Source organism: Zingiber officinale, chromosome 4B (assembly GCF_018446385.1).
Source record: "Zingiber officinale cultivar Zhangliang chromosome 4B, Zo_v1.1, whole genome shotgun sequence".
Lineage (NCBI taxonomy): Eukaryota > Viridiplantae > Streptophyta > Magnoliopsida > Zingiberales > Zingiberaceae > Zingiber > Zingiber officinale.
The window spans coordinates 139,853,346-139,873,623 of record NC_055993.1 but is presented as its reverse complement, the minus strand read 5'-3'; the positions used below and the strand labels follow the sequence as shown (position 1 = coordinate 139,873,623).

At 35.7% G+C, this 20,278-nt stretch overlaps 3 protein-coding genes across 8 annotated transcripts; 2 read left to right on the top strand and 1 right to left on the bottom strand.

Annotated features, from left to right (window-relative positions):
- The first annotated feature begins 58 nt into the window (after window positions 1-58).
- On the top strand, window positions 59-14,871 carry LOC121977143 (phosphatidate cytidylyltransferase 1-like). 2 transcript variants are annotated; one of them, XR_006110751.1, is made up of 15 exons: window positions 59-628; window positions 1,530-2,077; window positions 2,153-3,283; window positions 4,729-4,830; window positions 5,850-6,103; window positions 6,249-6,400; window positions 6,567-6,708; window positions 7,994-8,150; window positions 8,293-8,340; window positions 8,438-8,512; window positions 8,850-8,978; window positions 9,048-9,104; window positions 9,295-9,378; window positions 9,555-9,718; window positions 14,722-14,871. XR_006110751.1 is itself a non-coding variant. In XM_042529694.1 (14 exons), the coding sequence occupies exons 4-14, from the start codon at window positions 4,771-4,773 to the stop codon at window positions 9,648-9,650; spliced, it is 1,254 nt and encodes a 417-aa protein (XP_042385628.1). In that variant the 5' UTR covers window positions 59-628; window positions 1,530-2,077; window positions 2,153-3,283; window positions 4,729-4,770; the 3' UTR covers window positions 9,651-9,936. The 2 variants fall into 2 exon arrangements, 1 of the variants encoding a protein (XP_042385628.1); XM_042529694.1 differs by lacking the exon at window positions 14,722-14,871 and having other exon boundaries at window positions 9,555-9,936.
- LOC121978772 lies at window positions 288-3,264 on the top strand. The gene is made up of 5 exons (XM_042531068.1): window positions 288-628; window positions 1,530-1,674; window positions 1,984-2,077; window positions 2,153-2,424; window positions 3,136-3,264. The coding sequence occupies exons 1-5, from the start codon at window positions 288-290 to the stop codon at window positions 3,262-3,264; spliced, it is 981 nt and encodes a 326-aa protein (XP_042387002.1).
- On the bottom strand, window positions 10,853-19,100 carry LOC121977142 (AP-5 complex subunit zeta-1-like). 5 transcript variants are annotated; one of them, XM_042529689.1, is made up of 16 exons: window positions 18,884-19,096; window positions 18,667-18,807; window positions 18,008-18,099; window positions 16,664-16,760; window positions 16,250-16,293; window positions 15,923-16,011; window positions 15,127-15,218; window positions 14,864-15,010; window positions 14,232-14,379; window positions 14,051-14,127; window positions 13,746-13,817; window positions 13,272-13,319; window positions 13,007-13,134; window positions 12,767-12,926; window positions 12,164-12,365; window positions 10,853-11,190 (listed from the first exon to the last, which is right to left on the bottom strand). In XM_042529689.1, exons 1-16 carry the CDS (start codon window positions 19,022-19,024, stop codon window positions 11,141-11,143), a joined length of 1,728 nt encoding a protein of 575 aa, XP_042385623.1. In that variant the 5' UTR covers window positions 19,025-19,096; the 3' UTR covers window positions 10,853-11,140. The 5 variants fall into 5 exon arrangements, 4 of the variants coding, with proteins under 4 accessions (XP_042385623.1, XP_042385624.1, XP_042385625.1 ...); XM_042529690.1 differs by having other exon boundaries at window positions 18,008-18,103; window positions 18,884-19,025; XM_042529691.1 differs by lacking the exon at window positions 18,884-19,096 and having other exon boundaries at window positions 18,012-18,099; window positions 18,667-18,728.
- Between the last annotated feature and the right edge of the window lie 1,178 nt (window positions 19,101-20,278).

The following is a 20,278-nucleotide window of genomic DNA, read 5'->3' as shown; positions in this document are numbered from 1 at the left end:
ATGACAGCTGAGATGATGCAGTGAATGGGCTGGAGCTCGAGAGGCGAGAGGAAAGAGAGAAGGAAAGTGACCGAAGGAAGAGGAGCCAGGAGAGGTTTCGCAGAAGGCGACGGTGATTTGTCGCACGTGCATTGCATACTTTAAACGTAAGACACGACTATCCCGTCGTGAGAAGCCTCGGGACTTGAGTGGTGACCCAGCGTTGCCTCGACGCAGTCGCACCGATCTAGGGCATTTAACGAGAGTGAGAGTGACAGAGATCGACCGAGAAGAGGGACGTCGAGGAGATGAACGGAATGAAAGCCGTGAAGTCCGCGGCCCTTGGTGGCTACCGCTCGATCGGCTTGTTCGCAGGCCGTGCGGCTGTGGCGGCCGGCCTGAGGGCGAGCTATCCGGCCATCGCGACCGTATCCGTCGAGGGAGGACCGTCCATGTCCATTTGCTCTCTCGATAAGGGATCTCAGGAGGCGTCTCCTGTGTCGGCCGTTCAGAAGCCTTGGTGGGAGGAGGAGCAGGAGGTCGTCCCCCTCGAATCGCTGGATCCAGCCCCAAGGCTCGTCTTCGGGCCCGTTCCGACGCTGGAGGAGGCCAAGGAGGCGACTTCCGATCTGGCAGTTACCCTCAAGGAGTAAGATTTCTGTCATTCCCTCTATATTCATGATTTTCTACAAGATTTTTTGTGTACCGTTTACCTTTTTGCTATCTGCTTAGCTGAATCCTTAAGCTTCCAGTTGAGATTGTGACTTCTGATGATTACTTCCTAGTTCCTACTTCCAAGGTTGATTTCAGTACTTGGTATCGTTAACCAACTAGGACTTTAGATGCCGTTAGATATTTTGGTCATGTTTATGAACTAAATGGAGTGACATTGTTAGTGGAGATTATCATATTTTCATGCAAATGACTTTATATTGTTTCACCAAAGAACCAATTTCATATTAGTATATCGTATACACAGATGCAAATTCTTTGAAGGTCCCTTTCGTAGATCTCAATGTTGTGTTCTCATCTTAGAAATCTCTATGAAGGTAGCCTTCATAAAGTTTTAGCCAACACACCACCATCATGTTTATTCGAGAGCAATTAGTTGTAGCTCCAATTGTTGATGAAATGATAGAAAATAGGTTGAGTTGATATTATCATATTCAGAGAGAAAATAGGTTGAGTCAGTGTAAACATGATCAAAGACAAGCATTAGATTCTACAGTTGAAATAGTAGAATTATTAGAGACAAGGAGTAGAGAGATAACAAATACATTAGTAAATAAAATATGATTTAATTAATTTGAATATTACTATTGGTATACTTTTACATGGAGACAGCTCAGTGGATGCATACAATTTATGTAGTTGACACTGTATATTTGGGATAAAATATTACTTGATGATGATTCACCATCATGTTTATATAGTATACACATGGACTAGATAGGATACTTTCCATCCTGCTATCCTGTTTGTATGTTCATAAGCCAAGCTACTATAATTGAGGCTTCATTTATTCCACTTATTAGTGATACTAATTGCAGAATGTATCCTTCTCTGATTCTGAGTCATTCTTCCACTGAAGTTCCTCATGCGTCGTTCATGTTTGAAGCTCCAGTAGCTGTTCCATCTATTCCCAGACATGTTGCTCAAGCATTTGAATTGTTGCAAGGAAACCCTCAAGTCCAGGTTCCTAATTTTTTTTACAGTTTAAAATTTCAAGCAGCATTTATGGTGTGCATATACCAAGTGCATTCAAGTTTGGACTGTATAGTTATTACAAGGATCAAAGGTGCAAGTAATGTTTGTTCAGTACTTATACTTAATTTATCAACATAAGGTTGTATTTTTCCTCACTTTTGTATCTGTTCTCATCAGTTTATGCCGAGTGTAGAGATGTCATCCAACGATCTGATTCGTTTTATTTTTCCATGTAATCTTCTGTGTATAATTATTTACCTCATAATAATTACACTTCTTTGATGGCTCTTCCATCAGAGTGTGGTAGCTTCAATTGCCGCTGACAAGAATGTTTGGGCTGCCGTAATGAACAACCCAGAAGTTACAGAATTCTACGAGACTCACAAGTCAAGTACACATCTACTCTCCCTTTCTTAAAAGATATCTCATCGAAATCAACACTGTCTAATCCAATTTCTCCTTGCAGTCATCTACCCTCCTGAATCATCATGCTTTGTCACTGAGGTGCCCATGGCTGACGAAGATCACAAATCGTCTACTACCAAACCAACTAAAATTTCACAGTTCATGAACTTGATTCATAGGGCGAAAGAAAAAATGGTAGAAGTAGTGATCAACATATCCACCTTCATGCAGGATTTTCTTGATCCTAAAAAAGCTGGCAACGAGCAGGATAAGTCATTCTTCAACTCCAGTTTTGGATCATCTCTTATGGCTCTAGCAATTGCAACAATTCTGGTGATCTTGTTTAAGAGAGCATAGGCTGGCATCATCTTCAAGGTCATCATCATCAATATATCTCCATTAAATAAAACGGTAAATTGACACGCTACACGTAAAACGCACCTTGTCTCTGTGTTTGAATCTCTCGAATCAATATGCTATTCTGAAAAGTTTCAGACTACTGTTGCTGGGGTGAATATGTAAGAATTTATATAAATGTCATGCATTAAGTGTTTAGTTGCCATTGCAGGTATTACATAACTTACAATCTATCTAGACCAATTCTTTAACTGTTTAGAAGGTAATGACGATAACTCAATGCAGATTATTTTGACGAAAAATGGTCCCTTGGTAAGTGTTCACTTGCAGATTACTTGGACCCATCTATTTGACTCAATTAATGTGATCAGTTCCATTCAGCTCGATGATCGACTCAAATTGATCTAATCTATTCCATTGGCTCAAAATATTGTTTTAATTTATGCAATATCTTATAATTTTACTTTTAACTTAAATCACATTACAGTTGCAATTTTAAACCGTCGATTAACTTAAATTATCAAATAGTTTGGAGGGTGGAACATTGCAATTCCAGCCGTTGCTCTTCTTCCCATATCGTGATGTGATTGATGCGATTACAGCCGTCGGATTGAGAGATAATTCCACTTCGGCTCGAAATCTCACTCCGTCTGCATTGATCTGGGGGCACCGCTTTCATTGCACGAGGAATATAAACAAGCTCGCCTCGGCCTCGTCGTCATCGTCTCCACCTCGCTCGCGCCGCTGATCTGCTGCTGCTGCTCCTCTTCCTCCGCCTCCTCCTCCTCCTCCTCCGGTGTCTCTGGCGCATTGTAGAGCTCTCGAGGCCGTCGAGGTTAGCCATATCGTTAGCTAACTCATCTTTGGATCGGCAATCGCCTTTTCGATGCGACAGATCCGCCTCGAATCCCGCACGTCTTCGTTTCAGTTTGCGTATTTTAAGAATCGCATTTGAATCTTGATTATTCCTGCTCATTTGAATGCTATCATTTGCAATATTTTGAGCAGCAATGAGTGGGATTTTTGGTCATTTGGGGTGTCTTGTCGGCTGGAGTTGGCATAAGAGGATACAGTCTTTTCTTCCTTATTAAATCCTATTATAAATCGCATTTTTCACTTCCTCCCAGAAATCTTATCTGATTGTTTAATTCGATTCTGCTAGTGATGAATGTAGGTTGACAGAGTCGGAATATGTTGGGTTTTGTAAAGAAAAGTATATTCAGTAGCAATTCAAAGATAGAAGTTACAAGCACATCAAGTTTCAAAATTTAAAAGTGATAGATATTGAATCTATCATTCAGTAAGAGTTTCTTTTGATGAAGATGCTATTTATGGAGTAAATCTGGATAACTGCTAATTTGCATAAGAATTATCGTGTGGTTCTAAAGTAGTACTCAATAACAATCGTCGTGAATTATGTTAGACTTTCATTCACAACCAACTATAGGTAATCTTGATTATTTACTTAAAATTAAGAATCGCAACCTTGCCTGAAACATCCTAGAGTTATTATTGTCAATGCCATGGAAAGTGAAAAGTGGCTTAAATTCTAAATAATGATTGAGTCACTTAAGACAGTTGAATAAATAGTGGTAGAAGAATAGTATTCCGAAAGTGATTAGAAAAGAAGAAAGAATTTATTTATAATCTGTTCATTGCCATTTCAATTTGTGAATACCAAATGATTCTATGAGGTGTACTCTATATTTTTAACATCATTGCTATTATTGTCTGATAGATGTTGCTTCCTCTGAAAATTGTTATGAGTATGACAAGTTGCAAATGATTTCAAATTCTTCAGTGGATTAACTTGCAAGTTTGAATGGTCTGTGGACGATAGTGGGTTCTTCTTGTCATATTTTTATTCCATCATAAATGACTTGGTCTCCCTAATAGTTTGGTAGAGGAATACTATTTCTTTGACTCCATACCTCAATTCGAATCCTAACTTTATTCTGTCTCATGGAAAGAATAAGTCTCACCCACCTATATTGTTAATTTTCGTCTGATTGTTTCATAATGAAGCACAACTGTTAGTTTCATTTCCTTTGTACTTGGTGAATAATTGGTTGAATCTTAATGTGTTGCTATAACAACAATAATATTTGTCTGTATTATTTGCATTTACTCTTGCAGATATGACTTGAACTAAACATTTGATGAACAGTGTTTATTTCATATCATAAGCTGTCATTATTTTGTTTGTGGTTTGGTTTCCTCTCTATGATTATGTGGAATACTTTTTTTCCTCATGGTGTTTCATCTATGTGGTTTCTGCAGTTTTGAGAGATCATATTAGCAATCACGTGGAAAAATAGAACCATGAGTTCACTTCAAAGAAATCATTCAGGCAAGATTCGGCATCGCAGACATTCAACTGAGGTTGGTGACTAGCAAAGATAATTTTATACTACTCTATTGTAGCCATAGTTGTTTGTTTTCAAGTGAATTTTGTTTGCAAAGTTTCAGAGTCAAAATGTAAGAGTCTTCTTAATATTATATGATTTGTTCTTCAACTGTGTTACTCTACTACTTAGTATTCTCTGGAAAATGCATTCTAAAGTCATTCTTCCGCTATATAAGCTCTAAGAAAGAGTTATTATATTCAGACTGAACAATCCCCCTACAAATGTCATGATACTTGTAAGGGTATGAATTTTGAGTCTACATTTTAGTGGGATGTTTGTTTCCTCAGATGAATTCAGCCAAGAGGATGGTTGTTACCATGGCTAAATCAACCAAAAATTATATGAAAAAACCAAAAGTATATGAAATCTATTTGCAATTGACTTGTGGGAAATATTGAAGTCTAAGGGTTTATGGAGAGGTAGTTGCTCAGTGTTGGTGCTCATGCATGGGTTTGTGGCGTCGTGTTTTGTACAATAAACAAACTGGACGTGCTTAATACAAAATAATATATGTGTAACTTAGTATTTCTTACTATTAATCATTAGCTAATACTATTAGTTACTAATTTATTATATTACAGTGTTATTAATAATAATATCATAACTTGGTATATCTATTGCTAATCAGTAATTGATGATAACCTAATATTTTTATTGGCAATGCATATTAATTATATGATATTTGTTTTATCAATGACATATGAGATCGTTAATATGATCTGATAATATTTGATATTAATTATTATTATTATTATATTACTAATACTTTGATACTCAAATCTGATAAGGTGGAAGAGAATCATTCATTACCCGCTAATATTTTCTTGCATGACAATTAGATTTAGATTGATTTTCTCTTAAAAATAGATCTTTATGACCATTTTAGTTTTGAGGACTATATCTAATTTGCACCTTTACTGATTAACTCATAGTACTCTGAATAGATTTACTATGAAGTATCATTTCAATTTTTTTTCTATTTTTCATTCTCAGGCTGCTCCTGATGTTAACGGTTCTGTTAAGCCTAGTTTACTTGTTAATGATCAAAACAAGTACAAAACTATGCTTGTTCGGGCACATTCATCATTGTGGATGCTACTTGGGTTTGCATTGGTTATCTACATGGGACATCTATATATTTGTGCTTTCGTTGTGGGCATTCAAATTATTATGGCACGGGAATTATTCGCATTACGGAAACAAGCCTATGAAGATAAGAAACTGCCAGGGTTCAGAATTTTAATTTGGTATGTGGATAGTTGCCTAAAATTACATAATTTTGAAGCTTGTGAGAGGATGTTTTCTAGCTACTCTCATAGATTCTTTTTTCTCCTAAAAATTTATTGGCTTATGAATAAACCTACCTAGCACAATCCATGGATCTATTGGCAGGTACTTTTTTTTCACTGCAATGTTATTCGCTTATGGGCGTTTCATCAGTCGACAACTAGTGAACACGGTTACTTCAGATAAACTATATTATAAGGTTGTCAGTGGGCTTGTCAAATATCAGATGGTGATATGCTATTTCTTATACATAGCAGGTTGGTTATGTCTTCCTTAAAGGTTCTAATCAGGTTTCGGGTGACTTATGATGCAAAATACAGTTGAATTGACATTTTGACCTTATGAGCAAAAAATCAACTTTCCTCTTCCACAATAACTATATTGACTTGAAGTTTGAATGTCTAGAGTATTTTGTTGTTTTAGGTTTCATGTGGTTTATTCTTACACTAAAGAAGAGGACATACAAGTACCAGTTTGGACAATATGCATGGACTCACATGATACTTCTTCTAGTGTTTGCACAATCTTCCTTTACTGTTGCAAATATTTTTGAAGGAATTTTTTGGTAATTTCTCATTCAAATCTCAGTTTCATCGTTTTGTTTGTTTTTGAATATATTATCAAGCTTTGGCTCCTTGTTTATTTCTTTATCCGAATTCTTTCAATATTTCAATGCATTGATTCTAATTGAGATTAAGGATAAATATGATGTTAAGAACACTATTGATGCTCACTTTGATTTTTATATTTCACGTGTCTTAAGTAGTAAAATTGACATATATTGTGTTCGATGGGTAATAAATATACTTTCATTGTACATATGTTTGACATTTTAACCAATAAAGATGCGTTAAAAAAAAAAAAATCAATAGTGACTGCATAAATGCCCTTGCACACAATATATACATCATGTATACACTTTTTAAAATTTTGAATCCATTCAAAGTTTCAAACTGAACTACATCCGAAGTTGGTCACCTTCAATTCTAGCTATTTATTCTGAATTAATATTTTTTTCATTGGGAATCAATGCCCAATAGTGTTTGGTGCTTTTCATCTTTTCTATGTTACCTGATCATACATCAATGCTATTTACTTTTCTTATGACTGTCCCCTTCCTGTTTATTATGCAACAGAGTTAGCACAGTGTTACTTGCTTTTGATCTAAAGTTTACATGATTTTGAAAAATGAAACTTTGATTTTTTTTTCCAACTGTAAGAAAGATTAATTCACATAAATTATGAAATTAGAGTTTGTGCTGCCCAGATGCGTCCAACTACTCTATATCACCGTCATCATTAACACGTGTTTGTCCAAACTAACAACTACTCCATAAAAACAGCAAATTAATTATTTTCAAATTTAAACTTAAGCAAAATGTATGTTTCAATTCCTATTCTTAGATTTCGTAATTTTTTATCAGCTATCACAGTCCTGAAATATTTTGAGATTTCCAGTTGCTCAACCTCAACATGTCAGTGACCTTGGTAGAGTAAATATAACCTAAAATGAGATCATTTGTGTCAAATCTGTCAAAGTGGTAACTTTTAAGTGTTTCGTTAGCATTGCAATTGAGTCTATTCATCTTTAGAAAAACTAACGGAGACTCTATGCTTGAGTCTTTGCTTGAACTGGAAAAGAAGTTAGCGAAATAGTTTTTGGTTGATTAAGTTTTATTCTGAAGAACAAGTTTCCATCACCATGGAACTTACTCTATAATTTCAAATAATTAAATATGGAAAATTCATGAGCATGAATAATATTAGCCAGTTTATTATCAGACAAATTTTCATCCCATGTAAATGAAGTAAATCAATGCATTTGTCTTACCAATTGAGAAAGAATACAGGTTCCTGTTGCCTGCTTCTCTTATTGCAATCAATGATGTTGCTGCATACTTCTTTGGCTTCTTCTTTGGGAGAACACCATTGATCAAATTATCTCCAAAGAAAACATGGGAGGGTTTTATTGGTGCATCTTTTGCAACTATTATTTCTGCATTTGTAGTAAGCTCTTCTGAACTCTTCTTGTTTCTTTGTACAACCTTCTTGTGTTTATTGTTGTTTCTCTCGTTTGTTTTATGTTCTTTACATTTTTGTATATAAAAATCAGCTCGGATATTTGATGAATTTACTATTTTTTATTTAGCTAGCAGATATATTGGGGCGTTTCCGGTGGCTAACATGTCCAAGGAAGGTATTGAAACTTGTTCTGTGATATAAGAAGAATAATACTGTTCCAAAATTTAAAAATTCTTTGGAGAATCTCAATATTATCTTTATTTCGTTCCCAGGATTTGTCCACTGGCTGGCTTCACTGTGATCCCGGTCTACCATTCAAGCCAGAAAGTTATCCCTTACCGGGTTGGGTATGATCTGATATGCACTAATTTAAGAAATATTATTCTTCTATTATAAATGGTAAAGAAATTAAAAAAAGGGTACACCAGACCATATTTCTGCCTCATATATTAATTGCTCATTAGTCGATAAGTAATTATTTGATCGATTTGATTCACACATGCCAAAACATCCATCTGTCTTGAAAAAAAAATGTAGATCCTTTACATTAACGGCCCCCTAGATCCATCTGTCTTGAAGCTTGTATTGGAGGTGATCAAATAACACCAAATTTCTGGAGGAGATAATTTTTGCAGACAGGTGATTATGCTTCTTATTATATGTTTCTTTGTTTCCTTATTTCAGTTTCCATGGAAGGAATGGTCAGTTATGCCCATTCAGTGGCATGCTTTAGCACTTGGACTCTTTGCATCAATCATAGCACCTTTTGGAGGTTTCTTTGCAAGTGGTCTGAAGCGGGCTTTCAAGATCAAGGTTCTTCCTCCTATTTAGTTATTGATTGTGTATTTGCATCGTAATTACATTTCATTATGCATTTTGCAGGATTTTGGTGATAGCATTCCTGGACATGGTGGGTTTACAGATAGAATGGATTGCCAGGTACTATACTCGCCAATCATCTAGTTCATGTTTAATATTTAATGTGCTAGTTGAGCCGAGTTGCGCAAGAACTAAACATCAAAATCTAAGGTTAAGGTCACCAGCTAGATCTCCCAATGACATGCATTTAAAACATCCATCTTAGTCAGAGACAATCTCCTAAACCCAAGTGCCTGTTTCATTGCACCAGATGATGATGGCTGTCTTTGCATACATCTACCATCAATCCTTCGTCACATCCCAGGGATTTTCAGTGGAGTTGATCCTCGATCAGGTATTACTAGTCGGCCCTCATGAATGTGAATCCTACCGGCGGCCTTCGCAACTGACTGATCTGAGTGGATCAAATGGATGAGATTTGATCTGTCTAAGATTGGATGGTTGTAAACGGCCAGTCGTCTCAATGAATGTTTCATGGATAATAAATAAACTTTGATGTTTTTGAATCAGATAATAAACCATTTGACCGATCAAGAGCAGCATGATCTGCACTTTCAACTAGGGAAGATTCTCAGGGGAAGGCTAGAAGAACTACTACTACAATGAATCGTGATTTCTAGGGCAAGCATTCGTTATCAGTGTGTAAGCATTGGCCGACAGCACTGTACATATCGGTATCTTTCTAAACTCTTGGAATAGAGATGAAGTGTGTGTGTGTGTGTTTTTTTCGTTTTTGAGTTTGGAAGACGTAATTGAGTTAGTAGTTTCCTGAACGCTCTCTGCTGCCCTTCCTGACAAGCCTCCCTTATCATCACACTGTCTTTCCTTTGTTTTGTTTTGTTTTGTTTTTGTTTTTGTTTTTGGAATAATAGATTTGGACATCTGTTTTTAAGTGTCCATAAACTACTTATTAGTGAATCAGATGAAAGATTGTTCATTTACATAATTAGTCGGATGAAATTTAGACGTCTAAAAATGATGACATCGCAAATTCGTAAATATTAGTTTATTAGAAATAAAAATCATTCCAGTAAGTAAATGATGAGATGATAGTTATAATTATAATTAGAGTAAAGTTGGTGCTAATCGATGAGGATGAAATTAGGTGATTTACAAATCTTGAGGACATTTTCAAAACTGTTAAATAGAGTTGAGTGGGAAAACGAAATTGATAGAAATAGTATAGATTTAGCCCGCTGCGATTCACTAGATCTTAGTTCATAATCAATTTGTTTTGTCCTTTTGGGGCTATACTGTAGTTAAGATATGGGATGTTATCATATGAGATTTTGAAGTCGAAATTCGGTGCGTTTGTATTAATATTTAATAGTCATCATGATTTATCTCTTTCGTGTTAATCTAGAGATGGATTAGTGAGGACATGGATGAATACAATTAGTATTTGTATATGGTGTTGTTTGCGCATAATGTTACTGCAATATATCATATGATTGATTTTTAACGTGTGCTAAATATGCGATCATCTGACTCCATGCAAATCACCTGATCTCGTGTGCTAAATGCATTGCAGATCATCTGACTCCATGTAAATCACCTGATCTCATATAATATAAAGGATGAGTGTACTGGACGAAATCCTTCTAATTTATTTTGACGAAATCCTTCTAATTTATTTTTCTTTTGTTTTCTTCACTGATTACGATGTTTTCCTACCATTCCAACGGACTAGACTGATCTTCCATTACCATTTTAACCAGATGAACTAAGAAAATGGTGTCAATCTTGATAGTTCTTTTTTTTTTTTTCCTTTCTACAAGCGTTTTATTGTTCCATAAAACCAAGTCCCAAAATCTGAAACAAAAAGGTATTTTCACTACTCACTGATTCCATATTTTTTTATGGCCACTTATTTGTACTTAGCTTAGTGAAAACCCTTTCTCTGGTACATGAATCAAGTGTTTCATTAGTCTTCAGCTGACATGTTTAACATCACCTCATTGAACAAGTCATATAGTTGGGAGTTTCTTCCAAATTAGCATTCATGGGGATCTGATTCGAATCGATAAGCAGCAGCACTGATTTTCCTTGCTAGTTTAGACGAGCAGGAATTGATCTCTAGTTTAAACAGCAGAGCCTCATTTTTGTGGGATGATATCAGCGAATGAAAAATCATGAAACGGTGGACCTGCAAAAGATAGGACATAAGAAATTATAGAACCACACTTATATAATAAATACGGATCACTTCTGATCTCGTCTAACAACATATGGATAACTTAGAGATAAAGACGAGGTAATTTTCTCATTGATACTGGAAATGTCCATAGTAGGCGATGTCTTTAGACGTCAACCATTGAGAAACAAGTATAGAACAAAATGCATATGATAACACATCAATAGATTTGATTCCCTATAAATTCGTATACAACCAATATTCCTACATTTGGTTGCAAAAAAGAACTCAAAAACAACAATTCTCAAGCAATTGGATTCTCTATTCTAAAGGAGATCTAGTTTTTTTTTATTCTATTCCATTATTAAAAAAACATATGCTACTATATTCGACTATCAAAAGTATATACTATGAATGATCAAAGAGGGCTAAGTGAGTCAATTGAATTATGCGGCTATCAAGCCAATTGGGTCAGCCAAACCTGAAGGGGTGGGACTGCACGAGCCAAGCCAATCAGGTGGTGAAGTGAACAAGTCAGACAAAGTGAGAAGAGCTGACTAGTTGGGCAGAACGCACTAGATGGGCTAAGCCCTGCCGAGCAAGTCAACCAAATCGAGGATGATTAGGCAACTTGAGCGAGCCAATCAGACTGATCGGGCGCACAGGTTTGGATGGGATAAACAGTAGAACCTGTCAGACAGTGTGCAGATCAATCAAGCCAATCAGACGGGCAAGCTGGGCGAGTTTAACAAATAGGCCAGGTTGGATGAAGTGATTAGACCAAATGGGTCGATTAGATAAGGGCAAGCTAATGGGCTAGGTAGAGTGATCAAACTAGGTCGTGAAGATTATGCAAACTAGACAAGTCAAACAAAAATTTCACATGTATCCAATTAGAAACACAAAAGATGCAGACACATTTCTGTATAAGCTAGTACGACTGTTTATCTCAAAATACAAAACTAGGATGGCTCAACACTCTCACCTTCTTGTTCGCTGAGTATGTAAAATGGAATATGAGCGACCATCTTTGATCCTCCCTCACTCCAATTGATGATTCCAGGACCATTGACCTGCTCAGTTGAAGGGCCCAAGATAGATAGACATATTGCTGGTTCACTCATTAAACCTAAGTAGTCACAAGCACGCCGCCAGACCCTCCTGTCTATATTTTTTGAACGTGCTACCTAACAAGGAGGCAAAAACAAAAATTTCAAATTTCAAATTTCAAAAAGCATATATAGACAATATATGATAGAGTTATTGCATATAACATATGCAATCCATCAAAGCAAATGCACAAGCATATACAGTGAGTATTAAAATATATTTTTTAATTATACTAATATCTAAAGTATTTGTAATTTATAAAAGTAAACACTCACAAGTTTCAAGCTATTAAATATGACAACTTAAGATTTTAAGTAAATTTGGTTGAATTTAAATTGGTTTAAGTGAATCAAATATGATTTTTTTAACTACAGATGTAAATCACTTGACACTAGTCCCTTTTAAAACCTACTTAGACAACCATATATGTAATTTTCAAATGCAACATGCAAGTTCAACACAAGTTAAAGATACAAACCTTAGCTAGAGACACCCGAGCCCTTGGAAGTAGCTCCTTGTGGCATGTTGCTAACTTTGCAATAGATGTCACCACAAAAGAAAGAAGTCTAGCTTGAGAAGATTTTCTGGAAGCCACGTTATTCGGCTCGACATCTAATTCCTGGCTCGAGCCCAGATGACTACCCTTGAGAAGAGAGAGCATGAAAATTTGTCTTTACATAACAATCTCTAAAAAGATATTTTAGCTGTGAAGACAGACCTTGATAAAAGATTCTCATACAGAAGCAATTCTAAGCTCTCAAAAAGTTCCCGAGCTACATCTTTGCAGGATGAACCTCCAGCTCCATGCTCACCAATTGCCCAACATAAATTTAATGCCAACTCTGTCTGATTGAACCAATTGTCTAATTTACTAAATGCAATGGGAGAAAAAAAGAAAGCACCAGAGTAATCATCTGACAGAATTTTCTAGTGTTCGTAATTGCAGAAAAAAAATGTCTGAGTTGCACAGAATAAATGCTTGCCTTTGCAGGGTTGTAGTAGGCTTCTCCTAGTCTATCTGTGATGGGCTTCTGCAGGTACATTCCAAGAGAGAAATCAATAATTGCACAATTAGCCATCATCACTCAAGGAATATGCCAAGTAACAAACAAATAGAGTCCAATTACTTCAATCATGATAATAACAAAAAACATTTATGTCTTAAGGTGAATACACATAAAATGTGTGTATCGTGTCATGCCCATGTTAATATAATTTACACAAGAATATGTTGCTTTGATATAACAGGTATTCATCAGATTCTTCTTATAAGTCTACAGAAATAAGTGTAACAACTGATGTGTTCAAGCATAACAGTTTTGAGGGCCCTCAGAAGGAACAATTTTTTGAGAAATTCCAGGCAATTGATTAACATGTGAATTATGTCAAAATTAAATGGGCAAGCAAATCTATATAAGCAATGTTCAATTTCATATCAAGACAAGCTTTGAATATACCTTTAGAAGTGGAATAAAACTAGGACTTCGCTGAAATGCTGATAACAAAAAATCTGATAGTCTCTTTTGAGCCTGCAACATGAAAACGTTGCTAATATAGATGCAGTAGTTTGTTTTTCCTTTCCATTTACATTAACTCAAACAACTAAAGAAACCTTTCACTCACAATCATTTAGTTTAGTGCTCTCTAATATCATCGATAAACAAAATAGGTAGCTTAATGAATCACATTTCCACCACTATATGGTCAATACTACCTTATATGAAATACAATATTGCATATTGGATAAATTCAATTTGCATACCTCATAAGAGAAGACCTTGTCAGGGAACATCGTAGCATACTTTGACATAACCAAAGGAATTAATGCGCAAAGTAATGCTGCATAAATGATGTAAAAAATAAAAGGTAAACCAAAGGTAACCAACAACAATACAATTGTAGCATTGTGCGCACATATGATTTGAGAAAAATAAAAAACATACAGTCGCTAACATCTTGCAATGCAATTGAAAAATACAAAGAAAGGAACTGAGGTGTCATATCAAGCGCTTCTTTTAGCCTTTCGGACTGTGTATTATTTATAGCTGCCTGTAATATTGCAGCCATAGCAGGAGATGTCCAGTGGCGTTCCTGAAATGAGATGTGTGAATAGGTTTAATTCTAGCAGCAGCAAGTGTAAATGCTAGACCACCTTGTAATGAGTGTAAACCACTAGCAATATACAAGGCTAGTTGGGGCCTATGAAGCTAAAATGTCAGAATGTATAAAATCTAATAAGACAATTATGCTTCTGCATTTGATATCACAGATTTTCTGTTGTTACTCTGTTGGTTAGAATTTAACAAAATGAAAGTTCCATGTGCCCGCTAGGATGGACTAAAAACAATGATTGAGAATCTTGGCAATTTGACAACAAAAAATATGCGCCCTTTTTTTTTTTGATAAATTAAAATATAATTTGAAATGTGATAGGTTAATATGACAAGATGGGGCATGTAGCTGGGACAAAAAAGGATGAGATTTATATAGCTGATTTCAATATGGGATGATGATGATATGCCAATTTTGACTGCCACTGTCCACATATGCTACTGGTAGATGGATAATAACTTACAGTAATCCCATCATTTTCATCTTTAAGAAAGTCAAGAAATACAGGGTCTGAAACATCTATGCCATTATTATCATCAGATCCAGAGTCACCTCCTCGATCTTCTATTGCTGACCCTGTATAAGCTTCATCCATCAGAGCAAGTAGCATCTGCCATACAAGTAGATAAACATGAATGGTGAGTATCCTTAATTCTTCATGAAACGAACAAGTATTTTATTCTCTTAGCAGCAAAGATGTAAATTGAAAAGTTAAAAATATGTAACCTCAGGTGCTGCGCTCTTCTGGATCGAAGCAATGCTGCTGCCAACCAGAGACCCAGAACTTTTTTCCACTTTTTCCAAAGCCACAACTAGTACTGATTAAGGGAGAGTAAAAGTACATTCAGAGTTCCAAACTCCTTTCACATATGCTGCTATGTACTTAGCAACTTTACAAGCCAAATGAAGGAAAATTGAGACATTAATTTTCAAATTTGTAGGTCTCAAAGAAAGTTCACCTCTTTTTCAAACAAAAATTGTTAGGACTGACTGGTAGACTGATTCAATCAGAATGATGGATACAAACCGATTAAGCCCAAGACCAAGCATTTCAAGAACCAAAAAAAACAGCAATGAGAAATGTAGGGTGACCTGGTTCTATTTCACCTTTTTGTTTTTCCAAATACATTATACTTTAGCCAGTTGGATGATTGGATTACCTGAACCAGTGAACCAATCACACAAGAACAATCTGTCCAGGTTAAAAAAATTGTTTTGGAATGTTGTTCTTCGACCTTGGATAGATAACTCAAGGAACTGCCTTAAAGGATAAACAAAGCACAACTCCCAGCAGGAATTGCCATCAAATATTAAAAGTTAGAGAAAAAAGATGAGTTATCCTTCTAAGAATATACTCCAAAATTAATAACGACTAATGCATATACCCACTTTTACGAGCACATTAAAATATACACTTCTAGCTGCTAGGTTGACTGCAATACATTGTTTTAAAAGATTCTAAGATATTAAGAAAATTTTAAATTGTGCTAGCCCTACAAGAAAACTATAAATGCAAGCTCACTTGGTAAATCCATAAGTGTATGGAAAAGTGGAAGGAACGATCCAGTTGACATCATTGCTGGCAAAAGCATCATAAATGCATTCGCCAATCTGGAAAGTTAATTACAAAAAGCATTAGCTACTTATTACAAGTAGTGAATTTTGTAAGAACTTGGCATGCTACAACTAGAAAACAAGGTAATAAGTGGGAAAAACAAAAACTGTTGAGTTCTTTTCACTTGTTAGCATTACAGAAACTTTAACATCATATAAAAAAAAGTTCAAAAAACATCACATAACAAAGAGAAAGCATTACATATCATAACATCAAATGAGTGACAATGCTGACCTCTTCCCATTCCACACAATCAGCTTTAGAAGTAAAGGAAAGAACTGCAAACACAAATTAGAAAGTAACAAATAAGTATCTAGATGCAGCAGTTATTTGCAAGGAAATAAACCTTAAACTTCATGCCAAAGAGCTATTTTCTCTTGAATAATAAAGGAGGCATGTAATCAGTAGCATGGTTAAAGTGGCTGTAAACATAATCTCTGCATATTATAATTTACCAGAATACTATTAAGAGTATGTGTTAGGACTTAGGAGTAATTAAAATACCTAGTGTAAAATTTGCTTCAATTTAAACTCTGGGCATTTTTCTAAGTTCAGTATCTCAAAAACAGTATTATGATACCAAAAAATTAGCTATGCCAATAACTGTCTGGAACTTATTAAATTATTAGTTTCCTTTCATGATAATACCTGTGGAAGTAGGGTTGGAAAATCACTCAAAATCTTTGGTTTGTTCAAATTGAGAAAATCCAATGTAGTTTTTGCAACAACTGGATCTGCAAACTCCCTACAAACAAAATCACCAAAAAAAAATCTTGTATTATATCTTTAGCTAGTCTTCAGTGGTAGACTAAAAGCTGAGAAGGGAAAAATTAGCAAAAGCCTGTTGGAAAATCATCTTATCATTATCATTCATGTCTCTAGACAGCTTAAGTTGGTACCACATGACAAATTTATTCTCATATATAAAATGCTTCAACTTTTATGTGCTACTTCAGCAGATGAATAACACCATTTTTATCTACAAGAGGACTGAAATTCCAACCGTAATTGTCAATCCCAAAATTTTAAATGTCTTCATCTACATTGGCGTAGTTACAAAATCGCCTGATTAACATGATAGCATCACATTACCTATTTTTAATTAATAGAAATCCTTTTTTTTTTGTAGCATGGTGGATGACTAGAAATATGCATGACACAGATTAATTCAATAGCGTAGCTCTAGGAAACCTCTGAGTCGATAATAATGTACACTTTAGTTAGGAAATTTATGAGGGAAAGGAAAGTAGGCAACTGTACAAGTAGGAAAGGTGGTGTTTCTCATATTTATGATGCATCAGAAGCCCAATATGCAACCTAACACAGGGTTGTGGGAAATCAAGTTTAGGAAAGTGAATTGTTAATGATTTCAGATTAGAAGTAAGAGGAGGAGGAAGAGGACCAATGGGCTGATTCATTACTGTTGGAACCATGTATTTACATGCATATGAAAAATTGGTAGATAAAGTCGCACAGTCCATGACCTCAAAAATCCACCAAGATTCTCTTCGGTTTTACACACAATGCCAAGCCTAAAGAAAATTGTAAGCCCAATACAAGTTTGAGGTTTAAGAAGGGTTCACTATTCAGAATCATTCCAACAAGAGGCTAGTTTACTCAAGATGTTGTACAACCATGCACCAATAAAAAGAGCGTGAAGCTTCTTAAAACATGGGAAAGCTATAACAAAAACCCAGATCATGATATATTTCATTAATCAGGAATTCAGCTCATGCACCTAAATGACAAAAATGTCTGATGGGAAGGGTCTGATGACGTTTTAGCAGTAAATTGAAGCCAAGAGCCAATTACAAAGTAAAATGAGAATCAACAATCATAAATAAAACTCTTATACTATTGTCCACTTGAGACAGCATATAAATTGGCATTTACTTGTTGACTACTTGCTTATGACCACAAACGAAATACAAATGCAACACAGAAGAAATCAGGAATGTTGAAGGTACCCAGGCATAAAGAAAAAAGAATTACCTACTTAAGCATGAACGGAAGAAGGTCTTTAAACTAGGATCAGCATCGTGTAGAACCACTTCTCCAAAATCAAGAAAAAATTGAAGAATAGTCTGCCTTTTTCAAAACAGAATAAATATGATATATCATCTTCCCAAACAAAATGATTAAAGGAAAAAAAAAAATACAGTGTGACCACTACTACCAAGTGATGACAAAGTGATCAATTTTTAGTTTGAGACATATATAGCTCCTTGAATTATGAAGACGGTGGATGTTCCAATTGACCGACGTAATGTTTTATTCTCATGCAAACATATTTTTTTCTTTCCTGAAAAAACGATAACAGCAAACAACTTGTTCACTCAAAAATGCTCGTGAACACATCAAGTTTGCTTCTCCTGTCAATGAATTCGCTTATGTCTTAAGTTTTAATCGTTGTATATTACCCCGTGTAATCGTAAATGCAAATTCATTTAATCACGCTCCCAAACCTGAGATAAAATTTTCATTATTACACTACTACAGCACTCTGTCCGTTCTGAACAAGTGTGACAACAAGTCTCTTTTCTTCAGGTAAATAATTCAGCTCCAGAAAACAACATGACCTAAGACCTAGGACCCTATAAATGTACATTGCAATTAAAAAAAAAAAAAAAAAGACAAATTAGCGCGCGCACCAGCAAGAGAACTCCATGGGATGTCTGCGACTGTGGCAGCGCCGAGATGCATCGCTGGAATAGTTTGTTGATCAGCGGGTACGCCCGCGCCACCAGCTCCTCAGATCCTCCTTCTTTGGATATCTCGTGGATCTTCCTGATCTGCGATAAATAATCCAGTTAAATTGATTGAGTGGATTCCGGGAGACGTTACAAGAGAAAGGAGGCGGAGGCGGACGGTTTGAAGGATGTAGGGATCGGAAGCAGGGTCGCTGGCGGCGGATGAATCCCTGGCGTTGGAGGAGAGCGATCGGAGGTGGAAGTCCCATTCTTTTTCTCTGTCCGCCCTTGAGGCAGCGGAGATCGTCGTCGTCGCCATGATTTACGCACTTCCTCCGTCACACTGGTCGCACGCTTCCGGCGTCGAGGCGAATTTACCTAGAAAACATCAAGTTTTCAAAATTAGCATAAAATTAAAGGGGAAACCCGTAAAATCCTCCTGATTTTTTTTTTAAAAAAACCCCGAGATACATTAATTCATTAATAAAAAATACAAAATTAAATAAACTTAAAATTAATAAATTTAGTCTATTAATATTTATAAATAGATTTCCAAGATAGGTTAGGAATAAACTTTTTATTAATTTAAATAAAATTTAATTATAATTTTTATAAAATTTTATGATTAAAATATTTATTATGTAGTAAGATATCAAAATCTGATTTAAAAATTACTTTCATCTTTTCATATGATGAAATTTCTCTCAAATTTCAGTGGACGAACGAAATAAATGATGACTCTGGCCATCTCTTTGTTACTTCAGTTAAAAGTTAATTCTTTTAAAGTTATCTTCCTTTGATACCATTTGTAGGTTTCGTGTAGATCGATTAGAGGAAAGAGGTGAATAACCTACAATTGAAATTATAACTCTTTTCTTGTTATTGTCTTAGCAAGGACACACTAATTAAATAATAAAAGTAATTAGGATAAAAGAATAGTTAAAGGCAGAAGTTTTACTTGATTTACAATTTGAATGGTTGTTAATTCAAGGCAGAATTAAACTGACTAAAGTTTTTTTTTTTTTTTTGAAGGCAAAGAAGGTCCTCACAGTGCTGAAAGCACAAGCGACTAAATGGAATATTACATACGTTAAAATGAGTGTTATATATAACTTCGAGAATCAAGGTTTTATTTATAGTCTACCGGTCGAAACTAGTCGCTTATTGATGTGCCGTATTTTGAGGGCCTGGACCCGATCCGAACACTTGGACGTGGTTGTTTCGATCCACTCTGCAACAGCTCTTCTTCAACAAAGTTATCACTTTCCGGACGCTTGGACCTGGTCCAGACACTTGGAGACGGCTAATGTGGATTCCATCACTGATTCTTTTCACAATGGGTCGTTGATGTGGCCAGTACATCCCGAATGTCTAGACCTTGTCTGTGTGCCTAGAGTCCGGGCACCTGGAGTCCAAGCGCCTGGACCTGGTCCAGGTGCCTGGACACAGTCAACTCATGTTGACTTGTCCAGTCGCTTGGGTGATCTTCCGACCTTCCAGAGTTAAGCTCACCCAAACCCAACTTCGGTCTTCTCCTCGAGCAGTCTTCCTCACCAACTTCTCGCCCCTTGGA

Excerpts from the sequence above, each read along its gene's own strand:
- LOC121978772 (XM_042531068.1), top strand. The coding sequence starts at position 288 with ATGAACGGAATGAAAGCCGTGAAGTCCGCGGCCCTTGGTGGCTACCGC. Across the intron at positions 629-1,529 it reads CTGGCAGTTACCCTCAAGGA|AATGTATCCTTCTCTGATTC; the intron begins GTAAGATTTCTG and ends TACTAATTGCAG. Across the intron at positions 2,425-3,135 it reads TAGCAATTGCAACAATTCTG|GAATATAAACAAGCTCGCCT; the intron begins GTGATCTTGTTT and ends TCATTGCACGAG.
- LOC121977143 (XM_042529694.1), top strand. The coding sequence starts at position 4,771 with ATGAGTTCACTTCAAAGAAATCATTCAGGCAAGATTCGGCATCGCAGA. Across the intron at positions 8,151-8,292 it reads CTATTATTTCTGCATTTGTA|CTAGCAGATATATTGGGGCG; the intron begins GTAAGCTCTTCT and ends TTTTTTATTTAG. Across the intron at positions 8,979-9,047 it reads AGCGGGCTTTCAAGATCAAG|GATTTTGGTGATAGCATTCC; the intron begins GTTCTTCCTCCT and ends TGCATTTTGCAG.
- LOC121977142 (XM_042529689.1), bottom strand. The coding sequence starts at position 19,024 with ATGGCGACGACGACGATCTCCGCTGCCTCAAGGGCGGACAGAGAAAAA. Across the intron at positions 12,366-12,766 it reads CTCGGGTGTCTCTAGCTAAG|GTAGCACGTTCAAAAAATAT; the intron begins GTTTGTATCTTT and ends CCTCCTTGTTAG. Across the intron at positions 11,191-12,163 it reads CATACTCAGCGAACAAGAAG|GTCCACCGTTTCATGATTTT; the intron begins GTGAGAGTGTTG and ends TATCTTTTGCAG.